Here is a 19,969-nt window from a genome sequence, read left to right as displayed (position 1 = left end):
TTAAAAGGTTGAATTGCATGAAGTCATCAATGTGATCTACTTAAGCTAATTTCAGGTAGTTAATTGGATGCTTAATGCATAACGGGGGCAGTGAATGAAAGGCTAGGTTCAAATGAATGCTAAGCAATAATCAGCAGTGGGAGAAAATTACTTTGAAATCCTGGGAATGTCTTGAGGGGATGTTATAAAACTTTCAGCCCATCTCTTAAACGTGTTAATTAGATCTTTTTCGGTTCGATCAGTGTCTGTCTCTCTTTTTTTTTTGCAGAAATAAGGCACAAATGAAACTCTTCAACTGATTATAAGAAACTGAGACACATTGTTACCACACACACACACACACACACACACGCACATTGACTTATTACTTAACACACGCACACACACAATGGCACTAGACAACACCGCCTTCTCCTCGTGCCCCGAATCCCTGTCCCTCCCAGTTCCAGAGAAAGGGGAGGAGCCTGTGGAGGAGGCCCCGAAGGATGCTCCGCCCACTGACGTACAGAACGCATCTGAGGAGTTGGGGCATGTGGTAACCACGGACACGGCCCCTCCCACAGAGCCATCATCCAATAACAAAATGACATTCCAGGCCAAGATGGCTGCGAGGGAGGCGCAGGCCAATCAACCCCAGAAGAAGGTTCAGGGGTCGGGGCAAGAGTGGAGCAAGTTTGGATGGGGTAAGACTCAATCATTTAGATGCTGTAGGAGTGCAGTTGGTGGTTTTGTTCTCCATACATGCATACAGACTGAGCTACTCTAACACCTCTACAGGAACAGCATGTCACTGTTCTTCCACTTGTTCATTTAGCCATTTTTTTTTACCTTTTTGGATGTCTCACTCAATTTTACATTGGATCTCTTTTTAAATATGGATTGCGGTAAGCTGTTCAGTGACAGTGTTTGCCTACTTTTTCGTGTCCTTTTTTTTCTCGCTGTCACTTGCTCTAATTTTTCTCTCTTTTTCACTGTCTCTCTCCAGCACGCAACAAGCGCAAGAGGCAGCGCTATGTGGAGAAAAACGGCCGTTGTAATGTGCAGCACGGTAATATGCGTGAGACGTACCGCTACCTGACGGATATCTTCACCACCCTGGTGGATCTGAACTGGCGCTGCTCTCTGTTTGTCTTTGTCATGGCGTATGCAGTGACCTGGCTCTTCTTTGGAGCAATATGGTATCTCATTGCATACTGCAGGTATGAATAACTTGCAAAAACACACATGTTTATACCTTTTAAACTATTAAATCCTAAGGGGCCGTTCAGAACACGTTTTTTTCAATGTAGACACGCTAGATGGATGTCTATAACCGTTGCGTTCTAAAAACATGCCTTTTTTTAGTTAAAGGGGTGGTAAAACACATTCTTTTGAAGGCTTGATTGTGTTTGTGGGGTGCACTGTAACATGTGTTCATGCTTCGTTTTAAAAAAAATTGCCTTATTTTTCATATATTTGACCTTTATTCTACACTGCTCTGTCCCTCCTTGTAAAACGGTCTGATGCTTTCCGGGTTGTATGAAGCCAGTCCCTCAAAAATACGCAGTGGGCTCTGATTGGTCAGCTGGCCCAGTGTGTTGTGATTCGCTAAACGCCTAGTGCACGTATGTCGGAAACGTCACGCCCCTTATCTTACCGGTAGACTGTGCTTTGGTCAGTGTTAGAAACAACGGCGTCAAGAAAACCATACCAATCTGAGCCCGAATCAGACCCAGAACATTTGAGTGAAGATGATCGAGCAGAACCTGTTCAGTCCTCAAGAGTAAAGACTGCGGATCTATAGTGAGCGCTACTGAATGGCACTTTAACTTTTGTATTTTTAGAACGATTATAGCCAAATATCTGTCACAAGAACTAACCCAAAACGAACACTAAGCACTGGCTTTAACTAGTAAGTTAGCCAAATCACACACAGAACCATGTTTAGCATGCCTGTAGATAAACAATACATAAAAGCTCTAATCAAAGAATCATTTACACTAATGTCAGGTTCGCTGTTGAGATTTTAACGTTAGTGTTTGTAACGTTAGGTGTTCGTCGGATAACGTTAAGTATGAATAAGCATTTAACAGACTGGTTTGCAGAACAGCGTTGTCATCTGTTTACTTCCTTGCTACAACCTATTACAGGAAAACACATCGATGAAAAATAAATCAGACTTACAGGTCGTGGCCCGTGAACAGCTTCTGTTTGTAAATCCAGCTTTCAGGACAAGCCGTGGTGCATATCCTGTATTGAACTCGCGAAGTTTGTGGAAGTTTGTGTTGTCCTCCGTGAAATGTGCAGCGCGCGCGTCATGCATCCACGCACCGGGTGTGTTTTTTTCACGCTGCTGACGTTGTGCAAATCTGGCATTGAAATCGCGAAGACGGTGGATGTTTTCCTCTGTTAGATGTGCTGCAGGAAGCCCCGCGAGCGCCTGATTCCCCGCTGACTCAAACACACGTGCATATAACATGCTGTATGTTAAACGCTCTGCAACGCACCCCCGTCCCTATGAAGGCTGAACAGAGCAAGTACCCCAGACCTGCAATCCGGATGAATATAACAGCGTTTCCTCGGCATCGCGGCAACAACACTCCAGCCTAACTATACCACAACAGCGCCGCGATACAAAATGGCCTCACCCCCCCCCCCCCATTATTTAATATTCTCGGAGGAGGGGTTTATGTAAATATTGAGCCTGGTGATGTCAGCAAGCCCTGGAGGAATGTGTGTAGTCGCCTACTGGCCGTTTGCTGTAGTTCTTAGAAACTGATTTCTTTAAAAGCAAATATCTCCCTTTGCTTTAAACTTTGAACGTTGTAACTTTGCAGATGTTGTTTATGCTCAAGCAGCAACATTACACGTTAGCTAAAGTTAGAATAGTGAAATCGTGGTTTACCACCCCTTTAAAAGATGTGTAACTTAAAAAACGCATCTCTAACCTAGTGAAATATAAATATACCAAAATGTATTTGAAATGCATTTATTTTATGGTAAGAATACTACAAATATATTTACGTATTTATGTACTTCATATAAATACCCTGCAATTGTAATTTTTATGCTACACTGATATACAGTGCATCCGGAAAGTATTCACAGCGCTTCACTTTTGCCACATTTTGTTATGTTACAGCCTAATTCCAAAATGGATTCAATTCATTATTTTCCTTAAAATTCAACAAACAATACCCCATAATGACAATGTGAAAAGTTTGAAATCTTTGCAAATTTATTAAAAATAAAAAACGGAAAAAAATGTTTCCACTGATCATCCTTGAGATGTTCCTACAACTTGATTGGAGTCCACCTGTGGTAAATTCAGTTGTTTGGACATGATTTGGAAAGGCACACACCTGTCTATATAAGGTCCCACAGTTAACAGTGCATGTCAGAGCACAAACCAAGCCATGAAGTCGAAGGAATTGTCTGTAGACCTCCGAGATAGGATTGTATCGAGGCACAGATCTAGGGAAGGGTACAGAAAAAATTCTGCAGCATTGAAGGTCCCAATGAGCACAGTGGCCTCCATCATCCGTAAATGGAAGAAGTTTGGAACCACCACGACTTTTCCTAGAGCAATTGGGGGAGAAGGGCCTTGGACGGGGGGTGACCAAGAACCCGACGGTCACTCTAACAGAGCTACAGTGTTTCTCTGTGGAGAGAGGAGAAGCTTCCAGAGGAACAACCATCTCTGCAGCACTCCACCAATCAGGCCTGTATGGTAGAGTGGCCAGACGGAAGCCACTCCTCAGTAAAAGGCACATGACAGCCCGCTTGAAGGACTCTCAGACCATGAGAAACAAAATTCTGGTCTGATGAAACAAAGATTGAACTCTTTGGCCTGAATGACAAGCGTCATGTCTGGAGGAAACCAGGCACCTCTCATCCCCTGACCAATACCATCCCTACAGCAAAGCATGGTGGTGGCAGCATCATGCTGTGGGGATGTTTTCAGCGGCAGGAACTGGGAGACTAGTCAGGATCGAGGGAAAGATGAATGCAGCAATGTACAGCGACATCCTTGATGAAAACCTGCTCCAGAGCGCTCTGGACCTCAGACTTGGGCGAAGGTTCATCTTCCAACAGGACAACGACCCCAAGCACACAGCCAAGATAACAAAGGAGTGGTTACGGGACAATTCTGTGAATGTCCTTGAGTGGCCCAGTCAGAGCCCAGACTTGAACCCGATTGAACATCTCTGGAGCGATCAGCGATTTTTGGAGAAAATGGCACCGACGCTCCTCATCCAACGGATGGAGATTGAGAGGTCCTGCAAAGAAGAATGGGAGAAACTGCCCAAAAATAGGTGTGCCAAACTTGTAGCATCATACTCAAAAAGACTTGAGGTATTTGGTATTTACTGTAATTGGTACTAAAGTTGCTTCAACAAAGTATTGAGCAAATGAATGAGCTGTGAATACTTATGTATTGTACATGTGATTTATTTTTAATACATTTGCAAAGATTTCAAACAAACTTCTTTCGTGTTGCCATTATGGGGTATTGTTTGTAGAATTTTGAGGAAAATAATGAATTTAATCCCTTTTGGAATAAGGCTGTTACATAACAAAATGTGGAAATCTTAATGCATTTTATTTATCCAGAAATAGAGAAATAGTGCAGAGGTTCAACTAAAGATATACTTAATTATATTTATATTTGATTGTGCTAAAGTGGTAGTATACTTATACTATTTACTATAATATACTATACTAGTATAAAATGAATGTATTTTAAATACATTTGGGTATAGATTTTTTTTTCACAAGGGTAGACAAAAACGCGTTCTGTGTGAACCACCCTAAGACTCTACTTTTATGCAAAATAAGTATTTTTAGTAGATATGCGATGCAGAAAATATTGGTGACAATTAGTATTGGCCAATATTAGTCTTTTTATTATTATCAGCATCTGAAATGGCTGATATTAATAATTAGAACTCTCAGTATGTTCTTTTTCTTTGTCAGATTCCAAAATTAATAAACAGTTATGAAACTTGTGTACATTATAATGTTTTGAAGCATGTACAATTATGGGTTGCACTTTTGTTTGAAAACAACAGACAGATTTATTATACCGGCCATCATATCAGGTCATTGTTGTTACTGTTAACTAGAAAACCTAAAAACTTTAAAAAGTTTGTAGTTGAAGTACTAAAATTAACACTTAAGATTTAAATTAAATAGAAATATAAAAAATGAATAAAAATGACAAAGGCACATAACAAAATGACTAAAACTATTATTGAAATAAATTAAAAAGCTAATTCAAAATATCAATTAATACTATAACAGTATATACATAATTAAAAAAGGTATTAACCAAAATATAAAAATGAATATCGTTTTTTGATATTGGCACAAATAAATGAATTCTTCCCTGAAAAATGCTTCTCAGTCAAGTGTTTGTATATCAACATTCAGTTGACTGCGCACAGATCCTGTGCATTTGTGTTGTCCACACACTGTCGCATTCGTCCACACTAGATATGAACACAAGTAATGTGTGTGGGTGGACACTTGAGAACAAGCGCTTCTCCTTGCGCTGTAAGATGCAAGAGCCAATTTACTAAAAGGGACTGTGATTTAAAAAAAGCCATGGACATATTTTCACAAACGAAACATCTCCTTCGCTCTCTCTCCCTTCCTCTTTATTATGGCAGGGGTGATCTGGATCATTTGGAGGATGCGGCATGGACTCCATGTGTCAATAATGTTAATGGATTCATCTCTGCCTTCCTTTTCTCCATTGAAACGGAGACGACCATTGGCTACGGTTACCGTGTCATCACTGACCAGTGTCCAGTGGGCACCATGTTACTCTTGCTACAGGCCATCCTGGGATCTATGGTCAATGCATTCATGGTAAGAACACACAACCGACTTTCCACAAATATGGTACACTTTGGTGTCCAATTGCTTTTTATAAAAGTGTTAGAGTCACATATGTTTTTTTTTTTGAGAAACCAATATTTTCACATTTTTTATAGAAATTGTTATGCTGATTCTATTAATCAGACTCAACCATGATCAGAACATTTTAACAAAATATTAGTATATATTTAATATCACTATATATATATATATATATATATATATATATATATATGTAAATGAGTTCGTTGATATGGGAAGAAAGAGGCGGGAGCCGGCGAACATTCAACAACTTTAATCCAAAATAAACACAAACTGAAAGTAAAAGCAGCAGCCCCTCACGGACGACTGCCAAGCGCGCACACACATAACAAAACGTAAACAAAACACAACGTAAAGTCCAGGCCTGATCCTCTCTCGTCCTTCACTAGTGTCGCTCGTCCTTATATGCCTCCGTGCTCCCTCATGACAGGACTCGAGAACGGTGTTTCTCGCAGGTGACGCTCATTCTCAATCACGTGCACCGATCTCGCTCGCTCCTCCCACGTCTCTCGCTCGTCAACCTCGCCACAATATATATATAGTCTGACTGATATTTATATATACACTATATTGCCAAAAGTATTGGGACACCCCTCCAAATCATTGAATTCAGGTGTTCCAATCACTTCCATTGCCAAAGGTGCCCTCAAGAGTGGTACCGTGATAGGTTGCCACCTGTGCAATAAGTCCATTTGTGAAATTTCCTTACTACTAAATATTCCATTGTCAACTGTTAGTGGCGTTATAAAAAAGTGTAAGCAATTGGGAACAACAGCAACTCAGCCACTAAGTGTTAGGCCACGTCAAATCACAGAGTGGGGTCAGCGCATGCTGAGGAGCACAGTACGCAAAAGTCGCCAACTTTCTGCGGAGTCAATAGCTACAGACCTCCAAACTTCATGTGGCCTTCAGATTAGCTCAAGAACAGTGTGTAGAGAGCTTCATGGAATGGGTTTCCATGGCTGAGCAGCTCATTCAAGCCTTACATCACCAAGTGCAATGCAAAGTGTCGGATGCAGTGGTGTAAAGCATGCCATCACTGGACTCTAGAGCAGTAGAGACATGTTCTCTGGAGTGACAAATCACGCTTCTCTGTCTGGAAATCCGATAGAAAATCTGGGTTGGGTGGTTGCCAGAAGAACGGTACTTGCCTGACTGCATTGTGTAAAGTTTGGTGGAAGGGGGATTATGGTGTGGGGTTGTTTTTCAGGGGTTGAGCTTGGCCCCTTAATTCCTGTGAAAGGAAATCTTAATGCTTCAGCATACCAAGACATTTTGGACAATTTCATGCTCCCAACTTTAGGAAACAGTTTGGGGATGGCCTCTTCCTGTTCCAACATGACTGCACACCAGTGCACAAAGCGTCGGTCCATATAGACGTGGATGAGTGAGTTTGGTGTGAGGAACTTGACTGGCCTGCACTGACCTCAATCCGATAGAACACTTTGGGATGAATTAGTTGTCCAACATCAGTGTCTGACCTCACAAATGCGTTTCAAGAAGAATGATAAAAAATTCCCATAAACACTCTCCTAAACCTTGTGGAAAGCCTTCCCAGAAGAGTTGAAGCTGTTATAGCTTCAAAGGGCCAACTCCATATTAAACTCTACGGATTAAGAATGGGATGTCATTAAAGTTCATGTGCATGTAAAGGCAGGCATCCCAAAACTTTTGGCAATATAGTGTATGTAAAGTGATGTCCAGGTTAGGAAAATTGACATCTTCACCAAAAATGTGTTAAAGATTTTGTAAGCATATTGCATAGATGTGCCTGGAGTCAATTGTTTTATTTTTGGATAATGCATTGAAACATGACGAATTGTGTGGACATAATTTTTGGCCAAGCTGTCAAACAAAATAAATTATGAACACATGCAAAAACATGTGAGAGAAATAATTTGTTCCTGCCAAATAATTTTAATTATAAAATATTTTCCTCATATTTTGATAGTTTAATCAAACTTGTAGGGTCATTAAAACAAATATACCCTAAATATACCCTCCAGGGGATATTATATATACTGTATGTGTGTGTGTTTGTTTATGAATGTGTGTGTGTATATATACTATTTGGACTTTTTTTGTAGACAGTGCAACATGATTCCCATGCTTTGATGTGGTCTGGTGTCTGAGAGTTGTTTCATCACACATGGCTTTCGTTTGTTGATATATGCTCTACTGAGTTATATCATCCATAACCAAGAGCAAATGAGTCATGCGTTTTGGACCACAGATGTGTGTACCCTCTCCTTCTGTTTTTGTGTCTTTTCTCCTTTTCTAATTCTGTCTCTTTTTGCCAATTTCAACCGCCTTCTCAATCTTATTTCTGGCCTATTTTCATGTACTTTTGTGGTTGTGATGAGTTCATTTATATCTCTAATGTCCTGGTTTAAATGTTGCCCCTGGGGGCTCTTTCACTCACTCACTCACTCACTCACACACACACACACACACACACACACACACACACACACACACACACACACACACACACACACACACACACACACACACACACACACACACACACACACACACACACACACACACACACACACACACACACACACACACACACACACACACACACACACACATACACTTAAACACAACACACTCTCTCTAAATGCCACGTCCTTTAGTATCTGCATTTCTGAACTCAGATTAAACCTTTGTTCCCATGTTTCACTTTCTTTTTAATTAGTGGGGTATCTTGCAAGGGCGAGCATTATACGATTGCTCATATTTGGGGTTAGAGATTTGAAAAAAGCTCTAATCCTTAGTATTAAACTTAATCATATAATTCATCCCCCACCCTTATAATGCTACAGATATGGTACCTCAAATTGAGCGATTTGTTGTGTTGTTTTTTTTCTCTAAGTGACCAGGTTTTTAGGGCTAAACATGTATATGTAACAAGCAAAGTATTTATTGTAATGAACTTTAAATAACATTAAAACAACCCTCCGTGTAACAGTCCCTATCCCTGAATATTATTGGTGTTACAGGACTTGAATTTCGGCATGGGATTGCGCGAATTGCGCATACTTTAACTCATTCCCACAGATTTTGTGTACACACCTAAGTGTGCACACAAAAAGCCGCCTCTCAGCACTAAATTGAGTTTTTTTTAAACTGATTATTGCACTTATAAACAGTCAAACACACAAAAGAAGGTCAAAATGGCGCTCTTGGCGAGTATCCGCATAAACACAGTCAGTTATGTTTTAAAGGAACATGCCGACTTTTTGGGACTTTAGCTTATTCATCGTATCCCCCAGAGTTAGATAAGTCCATACATACCATTCTCATCTCCGTGCGTGCCATAACTCTGTCTGACACACCCACTGCTAGCCTAGCTTAGCACAAAGACTGGAGGTAAACTCCAGCTAGCCTACTGCTCAATAAGTGACAAAATAACGGCAACATTTTCCTATTTACATGTTACACTAAATATAACTATACACATCACAACATGTAAATAGGAAAATGTTGCCGTTATTTTGTCACTTATTGAGCAGTAGGCTAGCTGGAGCCGCTTACCTCCAGTCTTTGTGCTAAGCTAGGCTAGCAGTGGGTGCGTCAGACAGAGTTATGGCACACACGGAGATGAGAATGGTATGTATGAACTTATCAAACTCTGGGGGATACAGTGAATAAGCTAAAGTCCCAAAAAGTCGGCGTGTTCCTTTAAGTGAACGTAAAGTTGAGAAAGAAAACGCATGTGTAACAGTATGATGGATCAGTGTGTCAGGTCTTAAAGTGACAGCAGCCTAATATACCTGATCGCAAATTATGAGATAATATTAAATATATCTATATAACAGTTTTCCCCATGGTATTAATGTCAAAATTGGGGCCAGTGAAAATGCTGAGTGGCTAGTAACTTTAAAAAAAACACTAGCCACAGTGGCGGGTGGGCAAAAAAGTTAATGTCAAGGCCTGAATACCAGTAGTGGTGGTGTACAATGAGGACGTTGTCATGTCACCTGGAACTAAGAGTCATCAGTGTCCCAATGTGTAGTGAGCCAATGCCCTGTCCCTGTACTGTCCTTACCAGTGCCTGAATTCAATATATCGACCTAGGAGAGCTAGTGAGCTGTTTGAGACGTGCCCGAAATGTGTGTGTGCACTTCAATGAAAGCAGTACATTAATATAGAACAGTGGTTAAACTGACTTGGAACAACCTGTGAATTAAACTGTTTTAATGAGCACCTTCTAGCCAATCAGAATCAAGTATTCAGACAGACCATGGTATAATAGTATATAAATAACACTGATCACCGCTCTCTCGCTAGGTTGGTTGTATGTTTGTGAAGATCTCCCAGCCGAATAAGCGCGCAGAGACGTTGGTGTTCTCTCGTAATGCTGTCATCTCACTGCGGGATGACAAGCTCTGTTTGATGTTCCGCGTCGGGGACTTGAGATCCTCCCACATTGTGGGCGCCAACATGAGAGCCAAACTTATCAAATCCAAACAGACACAAGAGGGTAAGACAGCATTCAACACCCTCATCTGCGCCCTCACATAGACCTAGTTAGTGATGAAGTGGCGCCACCTGGTGGTTGTATTGTACAATGAGTGTGTTAGAATTGTTTTTTGATACAGTTATTTCTTTCTCTTTAGGTGAGTTCATTCCACTGGATCAGACGGATATCAGTGTGGGGTTTGAGACGGGAGATGATCGCCTCTTCCTGGTGTCTCCGCTGGTCATCTCTCACGAGATCGATGTTCGCTCTCCTTTCTGGGACATGTCACATGCTCAGCTGGAGAAAGAGGATTTTGAGGTTGTTGTCATCTTGGAGGGGATGGTGGAAGCTACAGGTGCGTACACACTAAATATATCATGCAAAATGTGTTGTATTGATTTGTGTTTAGTAATCGATGGATATATTCTGATCTACAGGTATGACCTGTCAGGCACGGAGCTCCTACCTGGCTGAAGAGCTCTTATGGGGTCACAGGTTTAGTCCCATGATGACGCTAGCCGAGGGATTCTTCGACGTGGATTATGGGGCCTTTCACCACACATTTGAGGTATGCGATGTACAATGGGAATTTCTGATTGGTTAATTGCAATTCTGTGGTCATATATTTTTGTATACACTCTTAAAAATAAAGCTTCATTGTTGCCATCTATGGCTACGTTCAGACTGCAGGTAAATGTGGCCCAAATCCAATTTTTTTTGCTCACATGTGACACATAGAATCTGATCTTTTCCATTCCGATTTCTGCCACTTCCACATGTGGTACTAAATCAGATACAGGTCAGATGTTCTGCAATGTTTCGACAGTCATATCGGAATTCATGCGACTTTTACGTCACTTTAGATCAGGGGTGTCCAACCCTGCTCCTGGAGGTCCACTGTTCTGCAAAGTTTAGCTCCAATCCCAATTAAACACACCTGAACCAGCTAGTCAAGGTCTTACTAGGCATATTAGGCCCCGTCCAGAGCCAGAGCTTTCCCTATCTGATCTTTTTTTTCCCTTGTTTCAAGAAATTTCCGTAGAGAGTACTGAAACCGGCTCAAAGCGATGTAGTATACATACCAGACCAGTATGTGGCGCTGTAATTCTGCAGCAATGGTAGGAAGTGAGGCAAAATCTCACAATAAAATAACAATAAATACATTTGCTACTTGCCAGATGTGTTTTATTAACGCCTACACCTACCCCAACCCTAAACCTACCCTTACAATAATGCAAATACAGTAATTAAATGACGCAATATTGATGTCATATGTGTAATGCTGCGTTCACACCAAACGCGAATAGAGCGTCTGGCGCGAGTGATTTCAATGTTAAGTCAATGGAAAGGCGCGTTGATGGACGTGATTCCGCCTCATTCGCGCAAGTAGTGCTTTTTTCGCTTTTGAAGCGAATTCGCGTCTGACGCCTGAGTTGAAAAATGTAAACTTATGCGTCAATTCGCGCCGCGTTAACCAATCAGGAGCCTGCTTGCTGCTGTCACGTGGTAAAGTGACGTGATGAGAAACCCTGCATAAATTAAAAATACTACTATTGTGTCACAAAATGTAGTTTTAAGACTTTTTCAGGCGGGAATGTAGTTGTTTAAAGCTCAAATCTGTGGTTTATTTATAAAGAGAGCGCCTATTTAAAAAAAAGAATCTTGCGTTTTTGGAGTTGTGAGATCCAGGCGATCACCGGGCGCTCAGCGTTCATTAACCCCGGCGTGAGCAGCCTTTCCTCGGACTGTCCTTCTGACATTTGCCGCTGGCTCTGATGTCCTGTAGTGGTTCGTCTTGTGTTGATCTAACGAGCGATCTTTGGTGTCATGAATCTATAATTTGTTGTCTGCCAAATTGTTTTGACTGAGGGCAAAGAGAAGTTTCATAACTTTATTTTTTAAGGATATTTAAATATACATGCGGTGAAGATAATGTAGGAGTTGCCTGGACCACATTTGTGTGGCTATTAATGCTTAATATATATTTTTAATGGAAATGAAAAGAGGCAGAGTGGTGTTTTATGACATATTTCTCCTGGAGCGCCTTGAACGATCGTCTATTTCGCTTCAAACACTCGATTTCTACGCGCGTCCAATTCGCCGCGGACGCGTGAATGGATTCAAAATGTTCACGCGTCAAACTAGACGCGGTAGACGTAATTTTGACGCTCTATTCGCGTTTGGTGTGAACGCAGCGTTACAGTGACAGCTCTATATACAGGCAAAACATGAGGGCTTGTATCATAAATTATAATAGTTTAAAAACTGCCCTCTCAGGGCTCACAAAATGTTTAAATTGCTGGTAGCCCTTCGGGCAGGCACTCTTCAGATTTTGGTAAAATAGGCAAATAGGCATGATCAAAAACATCCATAATCTTATTTTTCCTTCAGATAACAAGTCAAGGGAGTCAACAGGAATTTTATTTCACTATTTAAAATAGCCCGTCGGGCAGGGCTGCGGTACGTTTTGGTTGCCCGACTGGAAGATACCATAGCCCCGGGACGTCGGGATAACGATTTTGCGAGCCCTGTCTCTTTTTCCGCATCCTCCTCTTTGTTTTTTTTTATATTGCCTACACTTAGATTTGCTGGTTTCGGCGGCAGATCACACTATAAATAAAGATGTAATCGCTTACTTGTCCTCGTGTTTACTTCCATATGACAGCGTACTGTGTGTCTTTTTACCTTTTTATACACAAAAGGTTCTGTATAGTGGAAAAAGGTTCTTTAGGCTGCGTTCAGACTGCAGGCAAAAGTGGCCTTTTCTCATGCGACTCAGATCTGCTTTTTTCATAACATTGTGAACAAATCTCATGGAATCTGATCTTTGCAATTCAGATTTGAGCCCCTTCCATATGCGGTACTAATCCAGATACAAGATGTGTTTTGCAATGCGACCTCTAGTCTGAGCTAGTCACCAAAATGTTCACAATTTTGCGCTGATGGGAGTCGCTCCAAAGATTTTAGACACTGGTAGCTCTTTGGTCACTCTGTGAATACCATGAGCGTCACTAGGCCCTTTTTAGGGGGGCTTCAACCCCCTAAACTTCTGTCCAGCCCCCCTAAAAAATTTGTGATTGACCTTTCAAACATATGAAACTGGCGGGAGGCTTCGGCTTCGGCTTCGTACCGTTTTTTAATCAGTGTGTTCTTCAATCCGTAGTGGCGTCGAATAGAGCGCACGTCAGAAGCAGAGGTGTGTGCGTTGATCTGAGCCTCATTGGTCGGTCACCGCTTGTCAATGTCAAAATATCTGAGAAAACCAATCAAATCGGAGTAGGCGGGCTTTATGTTCACACAGAATCTGCTGAGGCTGAGCATGAATTTTAGCAGCACGACTCGACGTCAAGTGCGAGATATGTAGCTAAACTAAACGTTTCGTATTCGACAGCTGCTTCTTTAAGTCAGAAATGTTAAACAAATGACAAAAATATTCAACCAAATTAATAAACTTTTGTCTAATTTAGTCTAGAATCGCCCCTGGTGAATACGAAAAGATGGCAGCGATGTTAGTCGGTGGAGGGATGGTGAGATGTTATACGTATAAGTATTACGGTGACAGCTCTATGCAAGCAAATCTTGAGAAAAAACTGTACGAGAAAAATTGCATTTTGCAGGCATGCAAACTTGAGACAAAAAGTGCTTTTTTCCCATTTTTGAACTGTCACTGTTGGCATATAATAAAACAAAGATTGCTAAAGTCAACATATTTTATTAATAGACCTACTAATCTCTGTGTAAAAATAAAATAATGATACTACCATCTTTCTAAAGTCATTTTACCCCCCTGTAATTTGGCTCCAGATCTCAGGTGAAAATTCTCATTTTGACCCCCCTCTACAAACAGTGGATTACTCAGTGATACATCCATGGCATCTAATATTTTGGCTTTCATCACTATTTATATTTGTCTTTCTACAGTAAAAATATTAACAAAATCGAGGGATGTTTACGAAGTGAAGTTCACAACGTAATTTCGGTAGGGGTGAACCCATCTAATCTTTCAATTAACCACCAAAGCATATAAGCAGCTTCCTACCTCCTTCAGGCATCAGTTGCTTTGCATCCCTCCACCTCCCCGTCTCCACCTACTTTACATTTAGGCATCTTGTTTACCATCCTCTTCTTCCTAGCACTAGTAGTCCCTGGGGGGTAAATCTAAGCTCGAGTAGAAGCGCTTTCCTCGAGCCCCTCCACTGCGGACAGCAAGCCAAATTCGCTATGGCTTATCAGTGCCTCCAGAAAAAACGCGATTACGCGATCGCATGATTTAATGCATAATCAGCCAAAGTCCGCAAATTTATGCAGGGGCCGCATTTTTTCAAATATGGCACACTTTCGCCGCGTAAATTGCCTATTTCCGCGTGCAAAATATGCGGTAGGGGTGTGCATTGGGACTGCCCTCACAATTCGATTTGATTACGATTCACCAGGTAACGATTAGATTCAATTCGATTCTACGATGCATTGCGATGCATCAAAATTCTACTGCACACAACAAGGCACATTTTTAATCAGTCATGAGACAATACAAGCAGTCAGATATTGAACAACAGATTTTATTGGCTGCTATGTGTGTATTATCACTCTCCTGTATCTTTGACATAAATGTCATTAAATAAAATAAAATTGAATGGTACAGGGTATTGGATATGGCATTTTCAAACCTGAAAAAGAAAACATAAATCACTGCTTTCAGTGCTTTGAATCAGAAATGTTTCTCTTCTCTGCTTTAGAAACATTTGAAATTAAATTGAACAATAATAACAGCCAACTTTTTCCAGCAGTGAACATAAGTGTTTTAATTAATCAGTAATCTCCCTCCGCCTCAGCCATCTTGATTGTTGTTGTTGTTGTGACTCCGGAAGTAATTGAAACTTCACAACTTTATTGTCCAACTCAAGGCCAGAAAATAAACGATGACATAATCGATTATGGCACTTAGCCGCATCGATGCTGAATCGTGCATGCCCCGCATTGCGATGCATTGCCGAATTGATTATTGTTGACACCACTAATATGCGGGGCTAGCATGATTTCACAATCCCCGCATTTTCGTTGCAAAAAAGTCATATATATTAGCAGAAAGTTGAAAAATGTTTGGTTACTTCACACAAGAGCCGCCATTTGCCGCCTTTCTGAGCCATCGGATTTCAACTAAAGTATCTTCATTTGTGTTCCGAAGATGAACGGAGGTCTTACGGGTGTCCAACGACATGAGGGGAAGTCATTAATGACAGAATTTTCATTTTTGGGTGAACTAACCCTTTAAGAGATTGCACTTTGTGCATTGGAAGCACTCAAATGTCTGTTTTGTATAGCTACCTCTGTAAAACAGGAAGTTATTCATTTTTTCAGAAGTTGTAGCATATTCCTTTTGTAAAGCTACAGAACTTGTTTGACTCAATGTTTTGTAAATTTGAGCCATGTGTTTATTAAGGTCTTCAATAAAACTAGATGAGAACTTAAATATTCCTAGCACTTTCTGTGATGTAGTGCTTTTTTTCTCTTTTTCATCAAACCACAGTTTTGGCAAGTTCCCGCAATTTTATTGCATAAAATAGCATAAATATCCCACATTTTCCATTGCATTTTTTAAGAAAATGTGCCGCATAATCAAGGATTTTTGCCCGTAACAATCACAAAAAAAGCCGCATTTTTCTGGAAGGACTGGCTTATTAGCTATAATATTAGCTAAAGAGTATATGGGTAAACAAACTCCTTAAATTTGGTTTGATTTGACACGGAATGACCCAGTTGTCATTAATGGCAGACTGTGTGGCAGTCAAGACGTGTTAAAAACGGACGCATGCAAGAAGACGTTTTACATCATCAATCCGTGACACGTTCAGGGACGTGAGCTGCATTTACATGTGGGATAGCAATGGTGGCTAGCAAACAAAAACAATAGCGTTAATTTTGATCATGGCTTCTCTTGAAAAGGAAAAAAGAAAAAACAAAGACTTGTGTGGAGCCATCAAGTGGTGGGTTGTTGTTGTCTCACTAATTGCATCCTATTGGTTTTTGATCTGATGGTTGTCATAGGAGAAGCCACATTACAGGACTCTGATACTACCAGAATTTCGTCAGAGGTAAAATTTGATCGCAATGGTCAGTAATCGGCTGTCTGTGAACATGTCCAACTAGCAACCAAAGACTTCAGATTTTGGCCTTGGATCCTTGGAATCTTTTAGGATTCACAAAATTTGTCTCAGACGGCCAAAAAAAAGTCATATATATTAGCAGAAAGTTGAAAAATGTTTGTTTACTTCACACAAGAGCCGCCATTTGCCGCCTTTCTGAGCGTCCAGTGTGAACCCGGCTTAACTAAAGTTGTTCATCATTATCTTTCAAAGGTGGACACGCCCTCCTGTTCTGCGCGAGAGCTGGCATTGGTCGCCGCTCGTTTGGATGCTCATCTCTATTGGTCGATCTCCAGTCGGCTTGATGAAGAGAAATGGGAGGATCTTAATCTGACTGAACAGACGGGGAAGTCCACGGATTCAGAATCAATCAGGGAGGGAGAAAGACCAACATTTACTGTTGGCGGAGTTACAAATACCCTGGACCAATCCGTTGTAGGGGAGCAGAACGGCAGTGTCGCCACTGACCAATCAGAGTCTGAGGCTTAAAAGGATGCAAGAATGTAAAAGGTACGGAAAAATGTCAGAGGAAGTCCACAGTTTGTGTAAATTTAACTTTAGACTGGATTGTTCAGCGATCCCAAGCCTTCTACTTCAAGTTAGATTTTTAAATGTATAGTCGCTAATGCCTAGCATAGAATACTTTCCCCAAGGGGGAAATCCTAGTGTCTCCTTGCTGTGTTTTCAGTCAGATTTAATCTTTACCTTTTGATGTTTTACGACAACTGCCTTTGAATTCACACAGTAGCTCTGTTTCCAGCTCTAGTGAGCTGCCTCGCTGTCTACATAGGCAGCTACTCTCGAAGGCATCATCCTAAATTAAGCATGCACTGTTGTCGAAATGTGGCCAAAACAAGGCATCTTAATTGATGTCTCGGTAGGCAACTCACTAGGTTTTGGAACTGGGCTAACATGTCTGATTTGTATTGGTATCAATCATTTAGGTAAACGTAACAGTCCTAAACATTTCCACTGCTTTTCTTTCATAAGAGTTCAGCCGGTGCGGTTCTGAGGTACAAACTGCTACTATTTTTAAAACACTCATTTAGAACAAGTCTGTGCAGGTTGTTTACGGTCACGTTGTTGGTTAGATTCACATGTACCTGAAAAAGAAGTGAACACGTTACTATGGAGACATTACGTCTGTATTCCAATTTGCAACATCACAGCGGAGTTTAGCGTTAGCTTTTTAAGAGTCAGCCGGTGATAAATTTAGCACACTCTCATGACTGCCAACCAGAGTTTAGCCTGGGAAAGTCATTCGCCTTTTATCCATGTCATTATGCGAGTGGATCTAGACGATAAATAGATTAAATGGATGTATTGGATGCTATTAGGCCACTGCATCATTTCAACATCCTAATTAAATCGATGTAGAAATTAGCATCATCCTGTGATTGATCAGCTGTTGCCACCAAATGTTGACTGAATACAAACGCATTGCTATTCTTTGAGTATTTGTTATTTATTTTATTCAAATGTGTCCATAGCAACAAATAACTCAGTTACTGCTGCAGTTGATATAAGTGAGAGAAAGTGAGAGAGAATTTTTAAAGTGGGCATTAAATGGAAGAAATTATCTGGTGAATATTTCACACATCAACAGACCATTTTAACATATGAACTATATTAGATATAGTGTAACCAGGGACGTCTTGGACCAATCAGCTGGTCCAAATGCCTTCTCATGCTGGTTTAGAAGCTGGCTGACAAAGGAGGTCTTGCTGGTCAAGTTAGTCACTCAAAAGTTAAGCTATTTAAGGTAGTAATTTTCCATATGCATACACTCTTAAAGGGATAGTTCACCCTAAAAAGAAAATTAAAGGCCCCGATATACTTAAAGGGATAGTTCACCCAAAAATGAAAATTCTGTCATCATTTACTCACCCTCAAGTTGTTCCAAACCTGTATGAGTTTCTTTGTTCTGCTGAACACAAAAGAAGATATTTTGAAGAATGTTTGTAACAAAGCAGATAGAGCAACCATTGACTACCATAGTATTTTTTCCCCTTCTATGGTAGTCAATGGTTGCTCTATCTGCTTGGTCTGCTCAAACTCCCATTGGTGCGTGGCGATTACGTAATAGGTGTGGCACTGAGGCTCCGCCTTTCATGTTGAACTCTACTCTTGTTTATTTCTTTTCTTGAGTCCGTCGAGGTCAAATGTCCATGAGTAAAAACACAAACAAACTCGAGAGTTGCTTTACAGTAGAAAATTTATTTGTACTTCTGATGAAATGAGACACAGATTTTCATGTAAAGCTGCGTGCTTTCAAGCAATCTATTGTATAAAGTGCTATATATATATAAACGTGACTTGACTGGAGTGCCGAATTGCAGAGCATGTGCAAACATATCCACGTTGCTAAGATCAGATGCTTTTCTTATGCTTTCTATTTAAAATGCTAGCTGTTTTCTCATTTTTTGTTGTGTGTTTATGTTGTTATTGAGAGGAAAGCATGCAGCCCATATTTACATATTCATCTAACTGTCGCTCTCATCAGTGTGGGCGGCGTTGGGATGTTCGCTTACAGTATGTCGTTATCACATATTTTGAATGAATAAGTGTATATCGGGGCCTTAAGTCATCATTTACTCACCCTGGTGTTGTTGTCTAATGCTGTATGCCCTTCTTTCTTTTAGAACCACAAAAGGAGAATTTAAAAAAAAATGTCAGTGAATAGTGACCAGCATCAATAAAACATCCCATGCACCACGTGTTGTATATTCCAAGTGTACTGGAGGTTACGATAGGGTTCGGTGAAATTTAACGAAATTCTTGACCTTGGCCTTTGGTCTTCTCTGGCCGGCTGCACGACGTGCACATTCATGAGACTCTGTTAGGCTCAGCTTACTGTATTTATGAGGTATAATTCACCCAAAAATGTAAATTCTGTCATCATGTACTCAATGTTTAAAAGCTATACGATTTCCGCTCAACTTCCAAACACAAATTATATTGTTTATGAAATCTGTCCCAGTCCATTCCTTTAAAACTTGAAAGATCCAAAAAAAAAGTTCATAAAGGCACAGTGGTCAAATCCAAGTCTCCTGAAGAGACACGATGGCTTTATATGATGAACAGATTTACAACGACATGCATACTAGTAAACACGGACTTTCATGCTTGTGTGACGCGTGAAAACAACATGAGAGTGAGTAAAAGTAGAATCATTTTTTTTTCCTTAAACTAACCATTTACAGTTTGGAAATAGCCATTTTGACACACTTTCTTGCGATTAGAACTGTGATTGATTGCATTGATCATCTGAAGCGCACACGCTGCCGGAACGGCACTCCTCAAAGTGAAGGATCATTTAAATGAAACACCCTCAAACATCATTTAAATCATCATATCACATTTAGTTTTATTAGTATGCTTATTTAAAACATTTAGATGGTGTATTCGTATATGTATAGTGCATTAATAGTCTAGAGAAGATCCAAGGAAT

General features: G+C 40.6%; 1 protein-coding gene across 1 annotated transcript in view; it reads left to right on the top strand.

Moving 5' to 3' along the window:
* kcnj9 (potassium inwardly rectifying channel subfamily J member 9) overlaps positions 1-19,969 on the top strand; it is a 31,775-nt gene that overhangs the window by 5,257 nt on the left and 6,549 nt on the right. Inside the window, exons 2-8 of the mRNA XM_079819060.1 lie at positions 269-683; positions 986-1,199; positions 5,652-5,853; positions 10,204-10,396; positions 10,533-10,730; positions 10,813-10,943; positions 16,732-17,028. Coding sequence (XP_079675186.1) covers positions 389-683; positions 986-1,199; positions 5,652-5,853; positions 10,204-10,396; positions 10,533-10,730; positions 10,813-10,943; positions 16,732-17,007 — 1,509 coding nt within the window. The 5' untranslated portion in view covers positions 269-388 and the 3' untranslated portion in view covers positions 17,008-17,028. The remainder of the gene's footprint in view (positions 1-268; positions 684-985; positions 1,200-5,651; positions 5,854-10,203; positions 10,397-10,532; positions 10,731-10,812; positions 10,944-16,731; positions 17,029-19,969) is intronic.

This window comes from Gobio gobio (assembly GCF_949357685.1).
Source record: "Gobio gobio genome assembly, chromosome: 6".
Taxonomy (NCBI): domain Eukaryota; kingdom Metazoa; phylum Chordata; class Actinopteri; order Cypriniformes; family Gobionidae; genus Gobio; species Gobio gobio.
This window is presented reverse-complemented; position numbering and strand designations above follow the sequence as displayed.